Raw genomic sequence first — 27,122 nt, forward strand, 5'->3', positions numbered from 1 at the left:
CGCAAACCTCACAGACGTGACACCGTATTATAAAATATTCTGGATTATTGATTGGTCATAGAAACAAGTGGAGCGGTGTGCACGGAGAGCGTGTAGAAGTGCACGGAGTCTGTATGGCACCTTAGTATGGAAACGTACAGGATCCGTCAGGTGCGTTACGTACGGAGATCTTCTCCCCTAGTAATAATGCTTCTAGGGAAAAAGAGCTCCGCACATAGAGAATCCAATGGAGCATTTCATAATAATTATTGTTTTGGATTTATATGTAGTACACAGTTATTGATATGAACTTATGTGGAACATCAAAACCCAGAAATCAGCTCCTCAGATCTCCTCTGCTCAGGCATATGATGATTTGGGGACACAGTAAATGCAGATATAACAAAGAACACGATTTCAGCTCCGGCTCCTCGTGTCACTTCTTACCTCTCCTGCTTGTGATTCAGACAATTCCAGGAGGAAGGGAACTTCAGTCTCAAAGTTTGACAGGAAACCGCTCCACTGATGCTGAAAAGTTACTAAGTCCTACAACAAGAGGCAAAAGGGTTAATGTCCAGGGAACGTCAACAAATCTCCCGCCACTTGTTAGTTCAGAGTCTGCACAGAGCTTTCTGTAACGATTTGCATTCTGGGAAGTGTCATCTTTACACCAATCACTGTACAGTCATCTGATGTAGGAAAATATAACTGCCCCCCCCCCCCCCCCACTCATTATAGTAGCTGAAATAAACGACAGAATAGCGAATACAGCTCTGGAGTATAATACAGGATATATGGCAGAATAAGTACAGAATAAGTAATGTAATGTATGTATACCGTGACTCCACCAGCAGAATAGTGAGTGCAGCTCTGGAGTATAATACAGGATGTAACTCAGGATCAGTACAGAATAAGTAATGTAATATATGTACACAGTGACTCCACCAGCAGAATAGTGAGTGCAGCTCTGGAGTATAATACAGGATGTAACTCAGGATCAGTACAGGATAAGTAATGTAACGTATGTACACAGTGACTCCACCAGCAGAATAGTGAGTGCAGCTCTGGAGTATAATACAGGATGTAACTCAGGATCAGTACAGGATAAGTAATGTAATGTATGTACACAGTGACTCCACCAGCAGAATAGTGAGTGCAGCTCTGGAGTATAATACAGGATGTAACTCAGGATCAGTACAGGATAAGTAATGTATGTACACAGTGACTCCACCAGCAGAATAGTGAGTGCAGCTCTGGAGTATAATACAGGATGTAACTCAGGATCAGTACAGGATAAGTAATGTATGTACACAGTGACACCACCAGCAGAATAGTGAGTGCAGCTCTGGAGTATAATACAGGATGTAACTCAGGATCAGTACAGGATAAGTAATGTAATGTATGTACACAGTGACTCCACCAGCAGAATAGTGAGTGCAGCTCTGGAGTATAATACAGGATATAACTCAGGATCAGTACAGGATAAGTAATGTAATGTATGTACACAGTGACTCCACCAGCAGAATAGTGAGTGCAGCTCTGGAGTATAATACAGGATGTAACTCAGGATCAGTACAGGATAAGTAATGTAATGTATGTACACAGTGACACCACCAGCAGAATAGTGAGTGCAGCTCTGGAGTATAATACAGGATGTAACTCAGGATAAGTACAAGAGAAGTAATGAATATACAAAGTCAGGCCTCATGCACACGACCGTAAAAACTCCCGTTATTACGGGTCGTAATCACGACCCGTAATAACGGGCTCATAGACTTCTATTGGCGACGGGTGCCTTCCCGTTTTCTCACGGGAAGGTGCCCGTGCCGTTGAAAAAGATAGAACATGTCCTATTTCAGGCCGTAATAACGGCACGGACAGTCCATAGAAGTCTATGGAGCTCTCGTAATAACGGGTGGCTACATGTGTGCACCCGTCATTACGGCAGCGTTGCTAAGCGACGTCAGTAAATAGTCACTGTCCAGGGAGCTGAAAGAGTTAACTGATCGGCAGTAACTCTTTCAGCACCCTGGACAGTGACTACCGATCAGTATAAACCTGTAAAAAATAAAAATAAAAGACGTTCATACTTACCGAGAACTTCCTGCTTCCTCCAGTCCGGTCTCCCGCCCGTTGCCTTGGTGACGCGTCCCTCTCGACATCCGGCCCGACGTCCTGGACGACGTTTCAGGCCACGTGACTGCTGCAGCCAATCACAGGCCAATCACAGGCTGCAGCGGTCACATGGACTGCCGCGTCATCCAGGGATGTCGGGCTGGATGTGAAGAGAGGGACGCGTCACCAAGACAACGGCCGGGTAAGTATGAATTTCTTTAACTTTTATTACAGAAAAGGCTGTCCCTTCTCTCTATCCTGCACTGATAGAGAGAAGGGGCTGCCGATTAGTGCAGTGCTATTTTGCCGCCAAAAACGTGCTCGTAAATACGGGTGGAATACATGTGACACCGGACCCGTATTTACGCCAGTATTTACGGGTGGGAAAAAATACGGTCGTGTGCATGAGGCCTAAGGCAACTTTTTATGCAGATTCTATCCTTATACAGTACATAAAGGTGATAATACAATTTAAAGGGTTTGCATGGTTTAGATAATCTGATCTCCCATTGCAGGTCTCTCTTTCCCACGATAAAAATTTGGGTCCCACTAAAGTTGAATATAGAAGAACTGCAATGTTGGCCCTGATTTTTGGAGCGCCACTGCAAGGAAATGAAAACCTATACAGAGACATAGACTATACACTTTAACCCCTTAAAACATCCCCTCCAATGTTACTCTCCCGCCTGATCTGACAAGAGTGGAGCGCCGCAACTGCACGCTGGGTGGTACCATTGTACGACGCCCGGCGAGGATCGTGCACAGGTCCAATTCTAATTAATATTCAATGGGCATCGTACGGTTGTCTCAGCAATTGTAACACCAAGCGAGCAGTTGGGGCTCTGTGCGGAGAGTAACACTGGAGGGACACAAGGGAAGCCGCCAAATTTAGCATGAAGGGCGCAGGAATGTTTTTGTTTTTTGTCATGAAAAGACTCACATGACATCTCTCATTCTCCTGCTGCCACGTGGCACATCCGGACCTGCCCAGAGGTCATAGTACATAGAACTGGTACTTATATACTTATTGTGTGTGCGGATATTTGGTTAATGTATAGTGTAGACCACAAGCGTGCCTGGGACGGACGGTAATGGCGCATCACATAAATACAGCGGACATGAGGATTTATAAGACAGCCATAAATTGCTATGCTAATACCTCCCATTACTGTCACCGTCCGCACTGCGCCCTGTAATAAGCACGGACTGAATGGCAGGAACGTATCCCGACACTTTCAGAAGATCCGTGGGGCAATATTTTATGGGTTTTGGGGTCATGTCAGGTGACTAGGAGCTCCCGTATGAGCAATGTTGGAGAACAGGCAATGGTTTGGGTAGTAACTGCGATGTTTTGTTTTATTTTATTACCAGAATTTCTCCCTATAGGTGTGGCAGTAACCTGATAATAACAGGAAGGCTCGCTTAAAGGGATTCACATTTCATGTAGTTGCCTGGACAATCCAAACGGACCTCAGAAAGACGTTTATATTCTCGAAACGGGATGCAGAAAACAGGCTGACATAAAACAGCAGCAAAACCACAGGGCATTTGAATGGATGTCCGGATTAACACTTAAAGAGGCTCTGTCACCAGATTCTGAAACCCCTATCTCCTATTGCATGTGATCGGCGCTGCAATGTAGAGAACGGTAACGTGTTTTTTGTTTTTTTTTTAAAACGTTCATTTTTGCCAAGTTATGAGCAATTTTATATTTATGCAAATGAGCTTTGAAATGGACAATTGGGCGTGTTTTATTTTCGTTATGTCCAACTGGGCGTGTATTGTGTTTTTAACTGGGCGTGTTTATGTGTATGACGCTGACCAATCAGTGTCATACACTCCTCAACATCTACACGCTCCTCTCCTGAAATATTCTGTGCTGCTGTGAACTCTGCTCTTACCATTACGTAGCTCTCAGTCTGTTACCTCTCCTCCACTCCTGTCCTCAATAACACCTTCACATGATTGGCAAGTCACCACCCCGCACAAGATCCTACTGCACGGCTGGCAGCCGTCAGCTGTATAGCGAACAGCACGGTTGTGTTGGAAGCGCGCCCTGCTGTGTCTCACTTAGCAGCTGGGTGTGTTCCCCTCATCTAGCTGCTACGTTCTATCCTGACCGCCGGTGAATTTTCCGTGCGGTCTTCGCAGTGCTGCTACCCCGTTTACCTACGGGAGCAGAACGCGGCTCCTGAAATACTCTGTGCTGCCTTAAACTCTGTGGACAGGTCAGGATCCTGTTTTTTTTAAATGCTGCTGGGGAACCACTATATAAGGCTGCGCCTCCATCCTCTTCTGCCCCAGTCACTTATTCCCAAGCACTGTAAACTTTCAGATTGGTTGCGCTGTGAATATTCGGAGAACGTGATTGGTTTATGTGCAGGGTAATGAACATACAGACAAGCAGTAGAAGACTGACTAAGGGCTGAGCATTTCATTGAATTCAGTCTTCTACTGCTTGTCTGTATGTTCATTACCCTGCACATAAACCAATCACGTTCTCCGAAATATTCACAGCGCAACCAATCTGAAAGTTTACAGTGCTTGGGAATAAGTGACTGGGGCAGAAGAGGATGGAGGCACAGCCTTATATAGTGGATCGAGCGGGTTCCCCAGCAGCATATTAAAGAAACAGGATCCTGACCTGTCCACAGAGTTTAAGGCAGCACAGAGTATTTCAGGAGCCGCGTTCTGCTCCCGTAGGTAAACGGGGTAGCAGCACTGCGAAGACCGCACGGAGAATTCACCGGCGGTCAGGATAGAACGTAGCAGCTAGATGAGGGGAACACACCCAGCTGCTAAGTGAGACACAGCAGGGCGCGCTTCCAACACAACCGTGCTGTTAGCTATACAGCTGACGGCTGCCAGCCGTGCAGTAGGATCTTGTGCGGGGTGGTGACTTGCCAATCATGTGAAGGGGTTATTGAGGACAGGAGTGGAGGAGAGGTAACAGACTGAGAGCTACGTAATGGTAAGAGCAGAGTTCACAGCAGCACAGAATATTTCAGGAGGGGAGCGTGCAGATGTTGAGGAGTGTATGACGCTGACTGGTCACTGATTGGTCAGCGTCATACACATAAACACGCCCAGTTAAAAACACAACACACGCCCAGTTGTCCATTTCAAAGCTCATTTGCATAAATATAAAACAGCTCATAACTTGGCCAAAAATGAACGTTTTTTAAAAAAACAACCCGTGACTGTTCTCTACATTGCAGCGCCGATCACATACAATAGGAGATAGGGGTTTGAGAATCTGGTGACAGAGCCTCTTTAAAGGGTTTGTCCGGGACTTTTAATTGAGGGGATGCTCTATAAACGCAGAACACACGTACCTCCACCAGCAGCACCTCTAGAGACACGGGGTCCATGACGCTGTACACCTTCCACAGGGACTCGCTCACGTCCATCAGCTGTAAGACACATAATGATGGGGGGATGTGACATGAACGCTAGGACAAGGACACAGAATACAGTCTGGCTCATTCACAGCCTCCTCTCGGCATGTGTTGCATGCAATATTCCAGGTGGTGAACAGGCCACAACTTCTTACCCCCAACGGAGCAGGAGGCTGGGGACAGTAGTCTTCTGTCTCCTCCTGACATTGGTTCTAAAGCACCAAGTGTCCATGTTGCCCCCCCCACCCCCTGCCACACAAAGTAAACAGAGCAGGGTGGGAGAAGAGAGAAAGGAATAATGTATGAGGAAGAAAGACAGCGGCCGGTAATAGTAGATACACAAAGCACAGGACGAGCTGAACGAAGCCGCAACACCGCACAAAAGGGAACGGACGGCGCATTATATCACAAACCTCGTATTTCATGGTGAAGAAACCGCCGCCTCCAATGCCCTCTAATGCAAACGCCTGCACGATCGGCCACTTCTCCACTATGAACATGTCAAATGTCTGCAGGTGACCTGAGGAGGAGGAGAAGCAGGTAAATGGTTACTCCATGAATCACATGACGTATGCTATATAGGATATAGAAGATATATAGGACAGATGATAAATGGCTCAATCCAGGGGCAAGTCAACATCAACTATCATTTTTTTTTTGTCTATAGGACGTACTTATTAGCAATGCCCCCTGACTATGTTACCAATGATCGGGTTATGCCCCGTCATAGAGAGCGGTTCAGTCAGGGCCGCACAGTCGGCTGGGCCAGACACGGATCTGTGCAGGGCAAGAATGTCATGAGCACATTGGGTTTATCTTCCTGTGGGAGAATAAAAAAAAACACAGAAGACACCACTGGAGCCACGGAACGTGAAGAAAACCACTGGAGCCACGGAACGTGAAGAAAACCACTGGAGCCACGGAACGTGAAGAAAACCACTGGAGCCACGGAACGTGAAGAAAACCACTGGAGCCACGGAACGTGAAGAAAACCAGTGGAAGCGAAGTAGTAACCCTTCCACTACCAGAGATGACAAGGGAGAGGCAATAACCCCTCTACTACCCTAGACCATGAGGGAGGCAATAACCCTTCTACTACCATAGACCATGGGGGAGGCAATAACCCCTCTACTACACTAGACCATGAGGGAGGCAATAACCCCTCCACTACCCTAGACCATGAGGGAGGCAATAACCCCTCTACTACCCAAGACCATGAAGGAGGCAATAACCCCTCTACTACCCTAGACCATGAGGGAGGCAATAACCCCTCTACTACCCTAGACCATGAGGGAGGCAATAACCCCTCTACTACCCTAGACCATGAGGGAGGCAATAACCCCTCCACTACCCTAGACCATGGGGGAGGCAATAACCCCTCCACTACCCTAGACCATGAGGGAGGCAATAACCCCTCTACTACCCTAGACCATGAGGGAGGCATTAACCCCTCTACTACCCTAGACCATGAAGGAAGCAATAACCCCTCTACTACCCTAGACCATGAGGGAGGCAATAACCCCTCCACTACCCTAGACCATGAGGGAGGCAATAACCCCTCCACTACCCTAGACCATGAGGGAGGCAATAACCCCTCTACTACCCTAGACCATGGGGGAGGCAATAACCCCTCCACTACCCTAGACCATGAGGGAGGCAATAACCCCTCCACTACCCTAGACCATGAGGGAGGCAATAACCCCTCTACTACCCTAGACCATGAAGGAAGCAATAACCCCTCTACTACCCTAGACCATGAGGGAGGCAATAACCCCTCTACTACCCTAGACCATGAGGGAGGCAATAACCCCTCTACTAACCTAGACCACGGGGGAGGCAATAACCCCTCTACTACCCTAGACCATGAGGGAGGCAATAACCCCTCTACTACCCTAGACCATGAGGGAGGCAATAACCCCTCCACTACCCTAGACCATGAGGGAGGCAATAACCCCTCTACTACCCTAGACCATGGGGGAGGCAATAACCCCTCCACTACCCTAGACCATGGGGGAGGCAATAACCCCTCTACTACCAAAGACCATGAGGGAGGCAATAACCCCTCCACTACCCTAGACCATGAGGGAGGCAATAACCCCTCTACTGCCCTAGACCATGAGGGAGGCAACAACCCCTCCACTACCCTAGACCATGAGGGAGGCAATAACCCCTCCACTACCCTAGACCATGGGGGAGGGAATAACCCCTCTACTACCCTAGACCATGAGGGAGGCAATAACCCCTCTACTACCCTAGACCATGAGGGAGGCAATAACCCCTCCACTACCCTAGACCATGAGGGAGGCAATAACCCCTCCACTACCCTAGACCATGAGGGAGGCAATAACCCCTCTACTACCCTAGACCATGAGGGAGGCAATAACCCCTCCACTACCCTAGACCATGAGGGAGGCAATAACCCCTCCACTACCCTAGACCATGAGGGAGGCAATAACCCCTCTACTACCCTAGACCATGAGGGAGGCAATAACCCCTCTACTACCCTAGACCATGGGGGAGGCAATAACCCCTCTACTACCCTAGACCATGAGGGAGGCAATAACCCCTCTACTACCCTAGACCATGAGGGAGGCAATAACCCCTCCACTACCCTAGACCATGAGGGAGGCAATAACCCCTCTACTACCCTAGACCATGGGGGAGGCAATAACCCCTCCACTACCCTAGACCATGGGGGAGGCAATAACCCCTCCACTACCCTAGACCATGGGGGAGGCAATAACCCCTCCACTACCCTAGACCATGAGGGAGGCAATAACCCCTCTACTGCCCTAGACCATGAGGGAGGCAACAACCCCTCCACTACCCTAGACCATGAGGGAGGCAATAACCCCTCCACTACCCTAGACCATGGGGGAGGGAATAACCCCTCTACTACCCTAGACCATGAGGGAGGCAATAACCCCTCTACTACCCTAGACCATGAGGGAGGCAATAACCCCTCCACTACCCTAGACCATGAGGGAGGCAATAACCCCTCCACTACCCTAGACCATGAGGGAGGCAATAACCCCTCTACTACCCTAGACCATGAGGGAGGCAATAACCCCTCCACTACCCTAGACCATGAGGGAGGCAATAACCCCTCCACTACCCTAGACCATGAGGGAGGCAATAACCCCTCTACTACCCTAGACCATGAGGGAGGCAATAACCCCTCTACTACCCTAGACCATGGGGGAGGCAATAACCCCTCTACTACCCTAGACCATGAGGGAGGCAATAACCCCTCTACTACCCTAGACCATGAGGGAGGCAATAACCCCTCCACTACCCTAGACCATGAGGGAGGCATTAACGGCTATGGACATCTTTGCAGATTTCTTTCACTGCATTGTATGTATATTAAAAAATAAAACTTATTTACAATTGGTTTTAATAATAAATGTTGCACTGTTTGACTTCTGTTGCTGTTCTGTCAGACTGAGGAGTGAACGGTATCCGGGAACTTGTATTGTATTGTAAGGCGGGATTCACACGACCGGGTCGCGTCCGAGCCCGAGTGCCGGCCGGTAAAATCGGCCATTCTGCCCGGCCGGTTTGCATAAAGTTATGCATCCGTGCCGGGCCGGGCAGATCCGGACAGTGACATCAGCGGCAACTCCTGAAGGGGAATCCCCATGTGTTCGGGGATTCCGCTTCAGGAGTTTCCCCTGATGTCACTGCCCAGATATGGACAGAGACATCAAGCGCTCTGTCCAGGAGCGGAATCCCCGAACACACGGGGATTCCGCTCCTTCAAGGAGCTAAAGTGCGGCTAGCACATAGCAGAGCGGGGAGATAACTCCCCGCTCTGCTATAGTGGCGTCGCTACAGTAGTAGCAGCCGCAGCAGCTGCTGCTGCAGCTGCTAGCGGCGCCATCAAAGGTGTCGCCGAGACAGGGTGCTTTTAAAACAAGCAGGAGAAGGGAGCCAGCGCAGCGCTCCCTCCACCTGCTGTACACCCCGGCCCTGCCACACAGTGTACAGCGATGCCATTCGTCAGAATGGCATCAACTCCTCCTCCTCACATGCACTCTGCGCTGTGAGGAGGAGGAGATAGAGCGCAAGAGCCGGAAAACCCGGCCGTCACTCGGGACACATCCCGGTGATGGCCGGGTATTACCCGGCCCCATAGACTTCTATGGGAGCCGGGCGGCCGGGTACCCGGGCAAAAATAGAGCATGTCCTATTTTTTGACGGGCGGTTTTCCCGGCCGTTAAAAAAATCGGTCGTGTGAATAGCCCCATTAGGGGTCTATTATTCCTAATGCAGCCGGGTGCCGGCCGATTTATGAACGGCCGGCACCCGGCCGGGAAACCCTGTAGTGGGAATGAGGCCTTAGACATATAAGCTGCAGAAGACAATACAGTACAACATTTGTAATTAACACCAATTCTAAAACCAATTCTCAATAATATAAATTAAAAAAAAGTGAGCAAAAGGCGTCCACTACCCTACACCACCGAAGTAGAAAATATTTACCCCTCCACCACCCTAGATAAATGCTAATCCATGGGCCATGGGGGGCAGTATTATAGCAGTTATATTCTTGTATATAGGGGGCAGTATTATAGTAGTTATATTCTTGTATATAGGGGCAGTATTATAGTAGTTATATTCTTGTATATAGGAGCAGTATTATAGTAGTTATATTCTTGTATATAGGAGCAGTATTATAGTAGTTATATTCTTGTATATAGAGGCAGTATTATAGTAGTTATATTCTTGTATATAGGAGCAGTATTATAGTAGTTATATTCTTGTATATAGGGGGCAGTATTATAGTAGTTATATTCTTGTATATAGGGAGCAGTATTATAGTAGTTATATTCTTGTATATAGGGGCAGTATTATAGTAGTTATATTCTTGTATATAGGGGCAGTATTATAGTAGTTATATTCTTGTATATAGAGGCAGTATTATAGTAGTTATATTCTTGTATATAGGAGCAGTATTATAGTAGGTATATTCTTGTATATAGGGGGCAGTATTATAGTAGTTATATTCTTGTATATAGGGGCAGTATTATAGTAGTTATATTCTTGTATATAGGAGCAGTATTATAGCAGTTATATTCTTGTATATAGGGGCAGTATTATAGTAGTTATATTCTTGTATATAGGGGGCAGTATTATAGTAGTTATATTCTTGTATATAGGGGGCAGTATTATAGCAGTTATATTCTTGTATATAGGAGCATTATTATAGCAGTTATATTCTTGTATATAGGGAGCAGTATTATAGCAGTTATATTCTTGTATATAGGAAGCAGTATTATAGTAGTTATATTCTTGTATATAGGAGGCAGTATTGTAGTAGTTATATTCTTGTATATAGGAGCAGTATTATAGTAGTTATATTCTTGTATATAGGGGCAGTATTATAGTAGTTATATTCTTGTATATAGGGGGCAGTATTATAGCAGTTATATTCTTGTATATAGGAGCAGTATTATAGTAGTTATATTCTTGCATATAGGAGCAGTAGTATAATAGTTATATTCTTGTATATAGGAGCAGTAGTATAGTAGTTATATTGTTGTATATAGCGGGCAGTATTATAGTAGTTATATTGTTGTATATAGCGGGCAGTATTATAGTAGTGATATTCTTGTATATAGCGGGCAGTATTATAGTAGTGATATTCTTGTATATAGCGGGCAGTATTATAGTAGTTATATTCTTGTATATAGGGGCAGTATTATAGTAGTTATATTCTTGTATATAGAGGCAGTATTATAGTAGTTATATTCTTGTATCTAGAGGCAGTATTATAGTAGTTATATTCTTGTATATAGGTGCAGTATTATAGTAGTTATATTCTTGTATATAGGAGCAGTAGTATAGTAGTTATATTGTTGTATATAGCGGGCAGTATTATAGTAGTGATATTCTTGTATATAGCGGGCAGTATTATAGTAGTTATATTCTTGTATATAGGGGCAGTATTATAGTAGTTATATTCTTGTATATAGAGGCAGTATTATAGTAGTTATATTCTTGTATCTAGAGGCAGTATTATAGTAGTTATATTCTTGTATATAGGGGGCAGTATTATAGTAGTTATATTCTTGTATATAGGGGACAGTATTATAGTAGTCATATTCTTGTATATATGGAGCAGTATTATAGTAGTTATATTCTTGTATATAGGGGCAGTATTATAGTAGTTATATTCTTATATATAGGAGGCAGTATTATAGTAGATATATTCTTGTATATAGCGGGCAGTATTATAGTAGTTATATTCTTGTATATAGGGGCAGTATTATAGTAGTTATATTCTTGTATATAGGAGCAGTATTATAGTAGTTATATTCTTGTATATAGGGGCAGTATTATAGTAGTTATATTCTTGTATATAGGAGCAGTATTATAGTAGTTATATTCTTGTATATAGGAGCAGTATTGTAGTAGTTATATTCTTGTATATAGGAGCAGTAATATAGTAGTTATATTCTTGTATATAGGAGCAGTAATATAGTAGTTATATTCTTGTATATAGGGGCAGTATTATAGTAGCTATATTCTTTTATGTAGGGGGCAGTATTATAGTAGTTATATTCTTGTATATAGAGGCAGTATTATAGTAGTTATATTCTTGTATATAGGGGGTAGTATTATAGTAGTTATATTCTTGTATATAGGGGGCCGTATTATAGTAGTTATATTCTTGTATATAGGGGCAGTATTATAGTAGTTATATTCTTGTATATAGGAGCAGTATTATAGTAGTTATATTCTTGTATATAGGAGGCAGTATTATAGTAGTTATATTCTTGTATATAGGAGCAGTATTATAGTAGTTATATTCTTGTATATAGGAGGCAGTATTATAGTAGTTATATTCTTGTATATAGGGGGCAGTATTATAGTAGTTATATTCTTGTATATAGGAGCAGTATTATAGTAGTTATATTCTTGTGTATAGGGGGCAGCATTATAGTAGTTATATTCTTGTATATGGGAGCAGTATTATAGTAGATATATTCTTGTATATAGGGGCAGTATTATAGTAGTTATATTCTTGTATATAGGGGCAGTATTATAGTAGATATATTCTTGTATATAGGAGCAGTATTATAGTAGTTATATTCTTGTATATAGGGGCAGTATTATAGTAGTTATATTCTTGTATATAGGGGGCAGTATTATAGCAGTTATATTCTTGTATATAGGAGCAGTAGTATAGTAGTTATATTCTTGCATATAGGAGCAGTAGTATAATAGTTATATTCTTGTATATAGCGGGCAGTAGTATAGTAGTTATATTCTTGCATATAGGAGCAGTAGTATAGTAGTTATATTGTTGTATATAGCGGGCAGTATTATAGTAGTTATATTGTTGTATATAGCGGGCTGTATTATAGTAGTGATATTCTTGTATATAGCGGGCAGTATTATAGTAGTTATATTCTTGTATATAGCGGCAGTATTATAGTAGTTATATTCTTGTATATAGAGGCAGTATTATAGTAGTTATATTCTTGTATCTAGAGGCAGTATTATAGTAGTTATATTCTTGTATATAGGGGACAGTATTATAGTAGTTATATTCTTGTATATAGGGGCAGTATTATAGTAGTTATATTCTTATATATAGGAGCAGTATTATAGTAGTTATATTCTTGTATATAGGAGCAGTATTGTAGTAGTTATATTCTTGTATATAGGAGCAGTAATATAGTAGTTATATTCTTGTATATAGGAGCAGTAATATAGTAGTTATATTCTTGTATATAGGGGCAGTATTATAGTAGCTATATTCTTGTATGTAGGGGGCAGTATTATAGTAGTTATATTCTTGTATATAGAGGCAGTATTATAGTAGTTATATTCTTGTATATAGGGGGTAGTATTATAGTAGTTATATTCTTGTATACAGGGGGCAGTATTATAGTAGTTATATTCTTGTATATAGGGGCAGTATTATAGTAGTTATATTCTTGTATATAGGAGCAGTATTATAGTAGTTATATTCTTGTATATAGGAGGCAGTATTATAGTAGTTATATTCTTGTATATAGGAGCAGTATTATAGTAGTTATATTCTTGTATATAGGAGGCAGTATTATAGTAGTTATATTCTTGTATATAGGGGGCAGTATTATAGTAGTTATATTCTTGTATATAGGAGCAGTATTATAGTAGTTATATTCTTGTGTATAGGGGGCAGCATTATAGTAGTTATATTCTTGTATATGGGAGCAGTATTATAGTAGATATATTCTTGTATATAGGGGCAGTATTATAGTAGTTATATTCTTGTATATAGGGGCAGTATTATAGTAGATATATTCTTGTATATAGGAGCAGTATTATAGTAGTTATATTCTTGTATATAGGGGCAGTATTATAGTAGTTATATTCTTGTATATAGGGGGCAGTATTATAGCAGTTATATTCTTGTATATAGGAGCAGTAGTATAGTAGTTATATTCTTGCATATAGGAGCAGTAGTATAATAGTTATATTCTTGTATATAGGAGCAGTAGTATAGTAGTTATATTGTTGTATATAGCGGGCAGTATTATAGTAGTTATATTGTTGTATATAGCGGGCTGTATTATAGTAGTGATATTCTTGTATATAGCGGGCAGTATTATAGTAGTTATATTCTTGTATATAGCGGCAGTATTATAGTAGTTATATTCTTGTATCTAGAGGCAGTATTATAGTAGTTATATTCTTGTATATAGGGGACAGTATTATAGTAGTTATATTCTTATATATAGGAGGCAGTATTATAGTAGATATATTCTTGTATATAGCGGGCAGTATTATAGTAGTTATATTCTTGTATATAGGGGCAGTATTATAGTAGTTATATTCTTGTATATAGGAGCAGTATTATAGTAGTTATATTCTTGTATATAGGGGCAGTATTATAGTAGTTATATTCTTGTATATAGGAGCAGTATTATAGTAGTTATATTCTTGTATATAGGAGCAGTATTATAGTAGTTATATTCTTGTATATAGGAGCAGTATTATAGTAGTTATATTCTTGTATATAGGAGCAGTATTGTAGTAGTTATATTCTTGTATATAGTGAGCAGTATTATAGTAGTTATATTCTTGTATATAGGAGCAGTAATAGAGTAGTTATATTCTTGTATATAGGAGCAGTAATATAGTAGTTATATTCTTGTATATAGGGGCAGTATTATAGTAGTTATATTCTTGTATATAGGAGCAGTAATATAGTAGTTATATTCTTGTATATAGGGGCAGTATTATAGTAGTTATATTCTTGTATGTAGGGGGCAGTATTATAGTAGTTATATTCTTGTATATAGAGGCAGTATTATAGTAGTTATATTCTTGTATATAGGGGGTAGTATTATAGTAGTTATATTCTTGTATATAGGGGGCAGTATTATAGTAGTTATATTCTTGTATATAGGGGCAGTATTATAGTAGTTATATTCTTGTATATAGGAGCAGTATTATAGTAGTTATATTCTTGTATATAGGAGGCAGTATTATAGTAGTTATATTCTTGTATATAGGAGCAGTATTATAGTAGTTATATTCTTGTATATAGGAGCAGTATTATAGTAGTTATATTCTTGTATATAGGGGCAGTATTATAGTAGTTATATTCTTGTATATAGGGGGCAGCATTATAGTAGTTATATTCTTGTATATAGGAGCAGTATTATAGTAGTTATATTCTTGTATATAGGAGCAGTATTATAGTAGATATATCCTTGTATATAGGGGGTAGTATTATAGTAGTTATATTCTTGTATATAGGGGGCAGTATTATAGTAGTTATATTCTTGTATATAGGGGGCAGCACTATAGTAGTTATATTCTTGTATATAGGAGCAGTATTATAGTATTTATATTCTTGTATATAGGAGCAGTATTATAGTAGTTATATTCTTGTATATAGGAGGCAGTATTATAGTAGTTATATTCTTGTATATAGGAGCAGTATTATAGTAGTTATATTCTTGTATATAGGGGCAGCATTATAGTAGTTATATTCTTGTATATAGGGGCAGTATTATAGTAGTTATATTCTTGTATATAGGGGCAGTATAATAGTAGTTATATTCTTGTATATAGAGGCAGTATTATAGTAGTTATATTCTTGTATATAGGGGCAGTATTATAGTAGTTATATTCTTGTATATAGGGGGTAGTATTATAGTAGTTATATTCTTGTATATAGGGGCAGTATTATAGTAGTTATATTCTTGTATATAGGAGCAGTATTATAGTAGTTATATTCTTGTATATAGGAGGCAGTATTATAGTAGTTATATTCTTGTATATAGGAGCAGTATTATAGTAGTTATATTCTTGTATATAGGGGCAGCATTATAGTAGTTATATTCTTGTATATAGGAGCAGTATTATAGTAGTTATATTCTTGTATATAGGAGCAGTATTATAGTAGTTATATTCTTGTATATAGGAGGCAGTATTATAGTTGGTATATTCTTGTATATAGGGAGCAGTATTATAGTAGTTATATTCTTGTATATAGGGGGCAGTATTATAGTAGTTATATTCTTGTATATAGGGGCAGTATTATAGTAGTTATATTCTTGTATATAGGGAGCAGTATTATAGTAGTTATATTCTTGTATATAGGGAGCAGTATAGTAGTTATATTCTTGTATATAGGAGGCAGTATTATAGTAGTTATATTCTTGTATATAGGGGGCAGTATTATAGTAGTTATATTCTTGTATATAGGAGGCAGTGTTATAGTAGTTATATTCTTGTATATAGGGGCAGTATTATAGTAGTTATATTCTTGTATATAGGAGGCAGTATTATAGTAGTTATATTCTTGTATATAGGGAGCAGTATTATAGTAGTTATATTCTTGTATATAGGCGCAGTATTATAGTAGTTATATTCTTGTATATAGGAGGCAGTGTTATAGTAGTTATATTCTTGTATATAGGGAGCAGTATTATAGTAGTTATATTCTTGTATATAGGAGCAGTATTATAGTAGTTATATTCTTGTATATAGGGAGCAGTATTATAGTAGTTATATTCTTGTATATAGGAGCAGTATTATAGTAGTTATATTCTTGTATATAGGGGCAGTATTATAGTAGTTATATTCTTGTATATAGGGGCAGTATTATTGTAGTTATATTCTTGTATATAGGGGCAGTATTATTGTAGTTATATTCTTGTATATAGGGGCAGTATTATAGTAGTTATATTCTTGTATATAGAGGGCAGTATTATAGTAGTTATATTCTTGTACCTAGAAGGCAGTATTATAGTAGTTATATTCTTGTATATAGGAGCAGTATTATAGTAGTTATATTCTTGTATATAGGGGCAGTATTATAGTAGTTATATTCCTGTATATAGGAGCAGTATTATAGTAGTTATACTCCTGTATATAGGAGCAGTATTATAGTAGTTATATTCTTGTATATAGGGGGCAGTATTATAGTAGTTATATTCTTGTATATAGGAGCAGTATTATAGTAGTTATATTCTTGTATATAGGGGGCAGTATTATAGTAGTTATATTCTTGTATATAGGAGCAGTATTATAGTAGTTATATTCTTGTATATAGGGGGCAGTATTATAGTAATTATATTCCTGTACTTCGGGGCAGTTTTATAATAATTGGCTTGTTTAGATTATAGATATTCTATGTCTGACCTTGGGAGCTGTAAGGAATCCCGATGCGGCTGCAGTCTCGCACCATATTGACAAAACTTGCAATTTTAAACTCTTCCGCTGCCTCCTCATCTTCGTACTGTGGAGGATAAAGAACATAATAAGGACAAATAGCAAAACTCCCCCGTCTTGCCACCGACCTTCGGCTCTTCAGACGAGCACGCGTGTTTACTGTGGTCATGGTGATGTCAATGTAATTTTTTTTATCGTAGACAACAGCCTAAGTGTTACGTCCTGCTGTAGATTAGAGAAGCAATGCGGCCATGATGTTACTACGGCTGTAGCTGAATGATGGCACTTCGGGTGTACGGTTATTTTGTAAGGCCTGGGTTACACGACAATATTAGAGGGCTGGGAAAACGTAACCATAGAATGAATGGGCCACAAACATGCCAAGCACAGCCGGATTCAAATTATTCTACCTACCTCATTATGTGTCATACAGTGGACAAGAAGGTTCCTCCAGCAGCTGACGTACGGCAGCAGGAAGGAGTAGTTGACAGGGTTACAGTAGAGGTGGACACTGTCCGATTTTATCAGGATTATGACATCTGCAAGAAAACAATGACAAGGACACGGTCAGTACAAGCACCTGCAGGGAGACAAGACCTCCCGGGTCACCTCCCGCCGTCTCACCATCGAGAACTTCTTCTGGAAAGCCGGTCTTCTCAAACTCAATGCCTCTCTGGCCGTACAAGTCAAAGAGCAGGTAATTGGCCAGCTCCCGGCATCCCTCGTTGTAGCGGCTGTCGATTCCTGGAAACCAAAAGACAAACACGGCGTAGGATAACGAAGAGTCAGACTGAGGGGAACCCCACATAACCAGCTTGGGTATCCCACTCATCACAGCCATCCCATGTACCCCAGACCTCATAACCAACTTGGATGCCCCATTTATACCAGCCAGGCTGCATAGCCCACCAAATCATAGCCATGTACCCCAGTCACAACCCATGTACCCCTCTCATCACAGCCAGCCTGCATAGCCAACCAATCATAGCCATGTACCCCAGTCACAACCCATGTACCCCTCTCATCACAGCCAGCCTGCATAGCCAACCAATCATAGCCATGTACCCCAGTCACAACCCATGTACTCCTTTCATGACAGCCAGGCTGCATAGCCCACCAATCATAGCCATGTACCCCAGTCATAACCAATGTACCCCAGTCACAACCCATGTACCCCTCATCACAGCCAGCCTGCATAGCCCACCAATCATAGCCACGTACCCCAGTCACAACCCAGGTACCCCAGTCACAACCCAGGTACCCCAGTCACAACCCATGTACCCCAGTCACAACCCATGTACCTCAGTCACAACCCATGTACCCCTTTCATGACAGCCAGGCTGCATAGTCCACCAATCATAGCCATGTACCCCAGTCACAACCCAGGTACCCCTTTCTTCACAGCCAGCCTGCATAGCCCACGAATCAGTCACGTACCCCAGTCATTATAACCAGCCGGGGCCCCTCACTCACCAGGGTGCCCCTTTCATCACAGCCAGTCTGCATAGCGTAGCCCATGCGTACCCCACTTATTAGGACAAGACCATTTTTACAGCTGGTCCAATCTTCCTTTTAGCCCCTTACCCAGTATACACAAGATGCCGTCGGGAGTGGATTTGCTGGATTTTGTAAGGATTTCTTGTATTTTCCTCAGACGACTGCAGCTGAAGAATAAAAGAGAACTCAGAAATAAGAGCTAGAAGAAGATGTAGAGGAGCGTCACGTTATATTTATCCGATACGCAGAAGAACGGCAGAATATTCTGCAGCGAGAATCTACCAACACATCAAGAATATCACAGGCAAATAAAGTGTCCAGGGTCACCCGAAACATGCCGGCACCTCGCACCTGTGCGCCACATACATGTACTATATACACCCATCAGCCATGAAGACCACCAGCCGAATATTGTGGAGGAAACAGCTCGGACCCGTTGGGACGTGGACTCCACAAGACCGGCCGTTGTGGAGAAGTTCTGACCCAGCCGCCTGGACATCACAATTTGGCCCTTGTCAGTCGACAAGATCCTTATGGTATGTGCACATGTAGTGTTTTCAGGCGTATTTCGGGGTATTTACGCCTCGAAAAACGCCTGAAAAAGGAAGCAGAACAACTCCAAACATCTGCCCATTGATTTCAATGGGACATACGGCGCTCTGTTCCGACTGAGCGTTATTTTTACGCTTAGTTTTCCAAAAACGGTACGTAAAAAGATGCCCACAAAAAAGAAGTGCATGTCACTTCTTGTGACATTTTTGGAGCCATTTTTCATTGACTGTAGAAAAACAACTGCAAAAATGGCCGTAAAAAACGCAGCGAAAATCGTGAGTGGCTTAAAAAACGTCTGAAAATCAGGAGCTGTTTTCCCCTGAAAACAGCTCCGTATTTTCAGACGTTTTTGATTTTGTGTGCGCACAGAGCCTTAGAGATAATTCAGACGAGTGTGAATCGCGTCCGTGTGCGGTGCGTTGAAACAACACGCAGCACAGGGCCCTATTGATTTCAAGGGGCCGTTCACACATGCGTTGTTTTTCAAGCAGCGAGTGTCCGGGCAGCACAGGGACGCGGATCAAGGACGATGGGAAAAAAAAAAAAAGATTTAGAGTGTGAAAAATATATGCCACACGTAAAGCACACTGACGCAAAAACGAAATGCAATGGACAGATTTACGTGCGTAAATTTGTCACGCTTGTGTGAATGTGGCCTAAGGGCTCATCCAGGCTAACGCGTTTCACTATCACGTCACATGTGGCTGACCGGTGCATATAGAGTCTCACCGGCAAACACCACAGGAAAGCTGGGTGACAGGCAGCCATAAAGATCCCACAGTCCTGAGTGCCAGTCCGCTTAGTAATGCAGCATTATGGGAGATGTCACTAAGCGACTGCGCACATCCGACATTCAGGAATCTAAGAAAGCTGGGTGGCCATGAATGTGGGAGCGGTCGTGGCCGGCACACGGTTACCAAGCTTTCCCAGAAATAGATGCGTAAAATTTATAACCACATTCTCCGTGAATAATAAAGGAGTCTCAGCCACAGTCAGGAGACGGCCGTGTATCCGGAATATTCGCTGGTAATTCAGCGTGACCACACAGCGCCCACGTGACGCAATCGCCACAAACACAATATTGTTCTTCGGTACAATCCAGGATTGTCATCCCCAAGTATGGCGCTGACCGCGCTCCGCATGATTCACGATGCAGCGGTGGCGCCCGGGACAGCCTTATAAATAACCCCGTCAGCGCTATATAAAAGGATCCTCAGTAAATAACGGAAACAGCGACAAAGAGGCTGAAGATAAAGAACGTCCCGTGATACATTTCTGGGCGGATTTCAGGATTTCCTCCGTTTCTCACCGTCGCCTCTTGGCCCTGAGCACTTAAAGGGATATTCTCAAGAGTCATTTTTTTATTTTTTTTTAAAGGCATCCTAAACCTAAATAAAATTCTAAATCCGGTGCGAACATTTTTTTTAAAAATTCCTTCCCTAACTACCTTGTTTTCTAAGTTTATAACTCAGCTCGTGCTGGTTATCTTTTATAAAAAGGGGGTGTGAGCGGCACCGCGCGCGCTCCCGGCGTTATCAGATAATCTAGTTCTAGCAGCATCGGGAGAACGATCGTCTCAATCTGTGTGAACACCTGTAACAACTCCACTCGCAGCACCACCACCCCCCCCTCGCGATCAACTCCTTACACCCCCCCACCTTGCTGCAACCCCCTGTACCCCCTCACAGCACCAACGCCCCTCTCTCGATAAGCTGCATCCTCTCGCCCCTCGCGGCAACACATTCCCCCCCCACCTGTGTGAACACCTGTAACATCTCCACCAACCGGAGCCGACCACCGATGCATCCACCCGAGAGCACAACACCTGTGCATTACATGGACGGCCCACTGATCACCATGAGAACTGTGTAATGCTTCATTTAACCTGTGGTGGTGCTGTAGAGAAATCTAACATTTGCTGTCAGATTCCATTGTGGATTACAACTGATCACGATGGATCGCAGCAGCGGGGAGGGAGAGGGCTCAGTGATCGGCTTATTGTTGAGGGAACATTCTAATAAAAAGGATTCATCCAAAAAGGACAGCTTGTTAATAAAAAATTATTGTGTCTTTCAAGGATTTAGGACATAAATCAGACCAATCAGGAGGAAACATTGGAGTCAGGTAGCGGTAACATCTCCGGTGACAGGGAAAAGTCTAGGTCCAACAAACAGCTCCTCATGCCTCAGCTTCCAGGACCTCATCGCTTCTTAGGGTATGTTCACACGCTGTGTTTTAAGCCGTTTTTCGGGATGTAAACGCTTCGAAAAACAGCAGAAGAAACGGAAGCTGGACGCCTCCAAACATCTGCCCATTGATTTCAATGGGAAAAATGTTGTTTCGTTTAGACGGGGCTTTTTTTACGCGGCCGTTTGAAAAAACGCCCTGTAAAAAGTAGTAGCAGGTCACTTCTTGAGCCGTTTTTCATTGTGTCCATAGAAAAACGGCTCTAAAAAAAAACGCATCAAAAAACGTTTGATGCTTTAAAAACTTCTGAAAATCAGAGGCAGTTTTTCCCTTGAAAACGCTCCGTATTTTACAGCCGTTTTTACTTTAGCGTGTGAACAGAGCCTTAAACTTTGAGTTTAGTAGAGACAAGAGGCAACGAACCGGCCCCGAGGACGTCGACATCGCGATATAACGGCGTCAGTAAACAAAGATTACAACAGACCGCGGTGAATATTTCCTCCAGGGATTCATCAACGTGAGAAAAGTCCTGCGGGTAAATCTCCGCTCATCTCGTTCTGCAACTTATACTTTGTGTTTCAGTTTCTCAACAAGATCTATGCTTGCTGTCAGGGAATTTAAACATTGCGGTTTACATCCAGAGAAAAAAACTGTACATTTTACATTCACTGAGACATTGAAGCAAAAAGTCAGGACAGGAGAGAGATTTGTGCGGTTGAGGAGTTCAGCTCCCAGGGGACTGTGTAAACTGGATACAACTGTAACAAACCCTCAGCAGTGAGGAATATTAGGTCCGTACAAGTTTTTAGACTCTGGATTTAACTAAAATACTCCAAATCGCTGACAGCAAGCAGAGATGGTGAAAATGGTAAGGAATAGAAACAAAGTATATTATAAAGTTGTACAAGTGGATTCTGCGAGGATTAAAGGGGTTTTTCAGGAGTCGAATATTGATGGCTTATCCCGTTCTCCGGAGCGGGACTGATCCGCAGCGCCAGACACCGCGCCCGTGTAAGCAGCGAACCGCCTACTGCGCTCGCTGTAATGTAAAGTCCCGTTTATTTAAAATAATGCCCGCGGCCGTGTGCGCGGCCCGCGATTTGCGGGCGGCTCGCGGTTGTCACTCCGTTGCCGGCCGACCCTGAAAATGACGGCCGTGCACATGGCTACGGTCGTGTTCATGAGACCTCACGGTTTACCAACACTGTCAAAATGCATGGGCAAAACGGCACCATTTTGACACAATTTTCGCACCGTTTTGCCGCGATTCACAGAAGAAAATGCATTTGGACTGCGACGTGTGAACTCGGCCCGAACAGAGCAGCGATCAGCCAATAAACGAGCATTTGTTTGCTGATCACATGGTTTATGCGGCCTATAGAATCATCGATGCTGGCAGCGCGTCTCTCCGGGTAAACAGTGGAACTGCTGCTGACAAGATATAAACTGACGCGTTCCACCTCTGACCTCGCACTGAAATGGATGGGAGCAGAAAAAAACAGCGGCGCTTGTTTCCGAGCATAACCTCAATGGCCGCGGGTGAAAAACGCCACAAAAAAGCGCAGGCAGGTCAAAATCTGCATCAAACTTCCTGAAGGAATTTTGGGGCAGATTTTTTTCTGCCTGCAAAAAATGGTATGAACGAGGCCTTATATCATCGTTCAGCGCTTTTCTGCTCATGTACACCAGCCTATAGTCTGCTGAACGGTGGGGGTCCAACCCCTAACAGATCAAACATTGATAACCCGTCTTATAACACGGACCATCAACGTCTGACTCCCGGAAAAACTTTCAGGCCGGGATCACACACAGTTTTTGGTGCAGTTTTTTTTAGACACACAGAAGAGCCCACGAAATAAAGGAAGCGGCAGTCTATTCTTCATCTCTTTCCTTCCTTCTGCATCCGCTTCTGGCTTAAAAAAAAAACGGAGACAAAAGCTGCGCCGAAAAACTGCGTGTGATTTACATAAAACTAAAAACCCCCCTCGTATTTAGATAAAACTGTTCGGGTCAGAGGTTAATTTCACCGCACGTTACTATCTGTCTAACCGTCTCCGGGGTCTACATCGCGTTTCGGTTGTTTCTCAGGACCCCCCCAGTATTGAGGACCCCTCCCCCCTATGTGCAGCATTACCTGAAATTCTCACTGGCCATCTGCTTACATAAGACATCAGAATTCCCCTGTATTAAAGGGGGTGTCCAGTTAATAAATCCCATTTCCATATACACTATTAGGGAATTCTGGGTTAATAGAGGGGGGTCTGCTGCTCAGGACCCCCATCTCTTGGTCAGAGTGGAGAGCGGTTACATAGAGCGTCTCTCTCTCTCTGGAGGACCCGTCCTGTCCTGCATTACACAGAGAACACATTGATATGAATGGACACTGTGTAATACTTCATTTCTCCTGTGGTGGTGCTGCAGCGAAATTTAACACTTACTGCCAGGTTTTCCCACAGATCACAGCTGATCGCTGGGGGTCCAGCCGAGGGACACTTTGTGATCTGCTTATCATCAATGGACATTCCTAACAAGCAGGGATTGTTCAAAGCGGAGGACCCCTTTAACCTCAGCAGTGCAACTCGTGACAGTGAGGGTATGCTCAGGCGTATTTGGGTGCGTAAACGCGTAAGCGCCTTGAAACACGCCTGAAAAAAAATAGTAGCTAAACACCTACAAACATCTGTCTAACGAATTAAACGGGAAAAATGGTGTTTTGTTCAGACGGGGCGTTTTTTTACGGCATCATTTTAAAAACCGTCGCGTAAAAAAAAAATGCCTCGTAAAAAGAAGGAGCGCGTCACTTCTTCAGCCGTTTTTCATTATGTCAATACATAAACAGCGCCTAGAAAAAACGCCTGTCATTTTCAACAGTTTTTGATCTTGCGCGTGAACAGTCCCTAAATCTAGAGGACATCGTTACGCATTATTATTCACTTGACTGCGGTGGCTGCCGATCCCTGCGCATCGGGCGGCTGAGCGATGCTTTGCAGGCAAAAACAGTGAAGGGAACGCATCGCTAAATCAGCACTGCGACCCCTTTATTCTCAAGACTGATGGGGGTCCCAGAGCTCATAGGGTGATGCCGTATCCCAGCAATATGCCGTTCCTGTATAAAATTGGAATACCCCTTTAAGTTTATGGCCAGTCTTATCCGTGTTCTCATCCGTGAACGCGGCGGTTTTATTCAGCGGACCGAGTATTCCTACATGTGGCCGCGCTGTAAGAAGACTTCAGTGAGTCACAGCACAGGATACAGCTCTCCTCCAACTGCAGACAGTGAGACACAACAGCCGCCTGTACGTTACCTTATACAGCGGCCGGGGGAGGGGAGCCGAACACGAAGACCTCCAAAACCAGCACTCGCACTACATCACTATGTAAACAATTTGCAGCAGTAAAGTAAAGTGTTTCACTGGCGATGACGAAGCTCCACCCACAGAGCGGTCCGGTCGTGCGCCTATTATAGATGCCAGGGAGCCCCCCCCCCTAGTGGTGGCTGCAGGAAGACAGAATTGTATCACTTCTATGGCTGTGTAAAGCACAGCAGGGATTTGTTTTCATTGATACAACACAGGTACAGTGGTGCTTTTGAAGGGTACTGTCCCTTTAAGAGCTGACGGGCTTTCTGACTGCGGATTCCGGTCATTAGGTAATTACCGTAGATTAAGAGACGCCATAAAAGTAAAGAAGATGTAAAAACGCCTGTGATCCCATCGTCTCCGCACAACCTGCTGTAATCGCACACGGAGATGACAGGGCGCGGGTAATTACAGCACAGGTGAGGTGCTGGCGCAGTGCCACCTGGCAGAGGAACAGAGTCATTCACCAACACCCGTCAGATAATGACCTTCCAAAATACTCACCATTTTTAAGACATCTGCTTGCGGTCAGTGAACATTCTTGTTTACATCGAGAAGCTGAAAACCAGGACAGACCAAATACTCCTCACAGCTGAGGGTTTGTTACAATTGCATCCCGTCTGAACAGTCCTCTGTGAGCCAAGCGGGCTGGACTCCAGACTGATACATTTTACCTGCACTGGTACATTGTAGCAAACTATCAGGACAGGAGAGGGAGAGTTGCGGATTTTCTTGACTGATACATTGTAACAATTGCTCAGCTGTGAGAAGTATTAGGTTTGAACAGGTTTTACTCCTCTGGAAGTAAACAAGAATGTCTCCAGTCACTGACAGCAAACAGACGCCATTATGACAGTATGAGGGTCTTTTATTGGCCCACAGGCGCCATTGTAAGTGGTAATTTCCTCTGAGCAGTTATACGACTCACTCAGCTCTGCTACATCTGTATGCAGTCACATAGCCGTGCCATCTGTGTTGTTGTTTTTATCCCATGCCCCGGGAATGAATATCAGAACAATCAGCTTATTGTTACTGGTGGCAGAGATCACTGGAAATCCCCCTGTAACTCCTCCTGCCAGGGTGGGCTGCTGACCTGGTGCCAGCACGGCGACTCGCTGACCTCTCTATTCACCAAGTCACAGAAGGTGGAGAAATAATTATTCCAACCAATAGCGGTGACATGATCCGGCTTCAGTCCCTGAGATTTCTCCAGCAGCCGGGGGAGGGGAGAGGCGGTGATCTCAGCCAGAAAGAATCACATCCCGTTTATTGATGACTTCCTCCCCACCCCCGCCTGTATCTAAGCTTCCCCTCCACAACAAGCTGAGGAGCAGGACCAGGCCCTGAGATACACCATAGCCTACAGAGCAACATCACACAGCAGGACTGTCATAGGGACCAGAGAATACATCACATAGCAGGATTGTCATAGGGACCAGAGAATTCATCACATAGCAGGATTGTCATAGGGACCAGAGAATTCATCACATAGCAGGATTGTCATAGGGACCATAGAATACATCACATAGCAGGATTATCATAGGGACCGGAGAATACATCACATAGCAGGATTGTCATAGGGACCAGAGAATTCATCCCAGGATTATCATAGGGGCCAGGGAATTCATCACATAGCAGGATTGTCATAGGGACCAGAGAATTCATCCCATAGCAGGATTATCATAGGGACCAGAGAATACATCACGTAGCAGGATTGTCATAGGGACCAGAGAATTCATCCCATAGCAGGATTGTCATAGGGACCAGAGAATTCATCACATAGCAGGATTGTCATAGGGAACAGAGAATTCATCACATAGCAGGATTGTCATAGGGACCAGAGAATTCATCACACAGCAGGATTGTCATAGGGACCAGAGAATTCACCCAGGGTCATAGGGACCAGAGAATACATCCCATAGCAGGATTTTCATAGGGACCAGAGAATACATCCCATAGCAGGATTGTCATAGGGACCAGATAATTCATCCCATAGCAGGATTGTCATAGGGACCAGAGAATTCATCACATAGCAGGATTGTCATAGGGACCAGAGAATTCATCCCATAGTAGGATTGTCATAGGGACCAGAGAATTCATCCCATAGCAGGATTGTCATAGGGACCAGAGAAATTATCCCATAGCAGGATTGTCATAGGGACAGGAGAATTCATCCCATAGCAGGATTGTCATAGGGACCAGAGAATTCATCCCATAGCAGGATTGTCATAGGGACAGGAGAATTCATCCCATAGCAGGATTGTCATAGGGACCAGAGAATTCACCCAGGGTCATAGGGACCAGAGAATTCACCCCGTAGCAGGATTGTCATAGGTACCAGAGAATTCAT

At 43.2% G+C, this 27,122-nt stretch overlaps 1 protein-coding gene across 1 annotated transcript in view; it reads right to left on the reverse strand.

Moving 5' to 3' along the window:
• Positions 1-426: 426 nt before the first annotated feature.
• LOC142733580 (dynein axonemal assembly factor 9-like) overlaps positions 427-27,122 on the reverse strand; it is a gene marked incomplete at its 3' end in the record, with an annotated part of 30,146 nt that continues 3,450 nt past the window's right edge. Inside the window, exons 2-8 of the mRNA XM_075849560.1 lie at positions 18,762-18,841; positions 17,802-17,921; positions 17,592-17,716; positions 17,148-17,244; positions 5,906-6,012; positions 5,430-5,507; positions 427-525 (exon numbers count right to left, since the gene is read on the reverse strand). Coding sequence (XP_075705675.1) covers positions 427-525; positions 5,430-5,507; positions 5,906-6,012; positions 17,148-17,244; positions 17,592-17,716; positions 17,802-17,921; positions 18,762-18,841 — 706 coding nt within the window. The remainder of the gene's footprint in view (positions 526-5,429; positions 5,508-5,905; positions 6,013-17,147; positions 17,245-17,591; positions 17,717-17,801; positions 17,922-18,761; positions 18,842-27,122) is intronic.

Source organism: Rhinoderma darwinii, unplaced genomic scaffold (genome assembly GCF_050947455.1).
Source record: "Rhinoderma darwinii isolate aRhiDar2 unplaced genomic scaffold, aRhiDar2.hap1 Scaffold_961, whole genome shotgun sequence".
Classification (NCBI taxonomy): domain Eukaryota; kingdom Metazoa; phylum Chordata; class Amphibia; order Anura; family Rhinodermatidae; genus Rhinoderma; species Rhinoderma darwinii.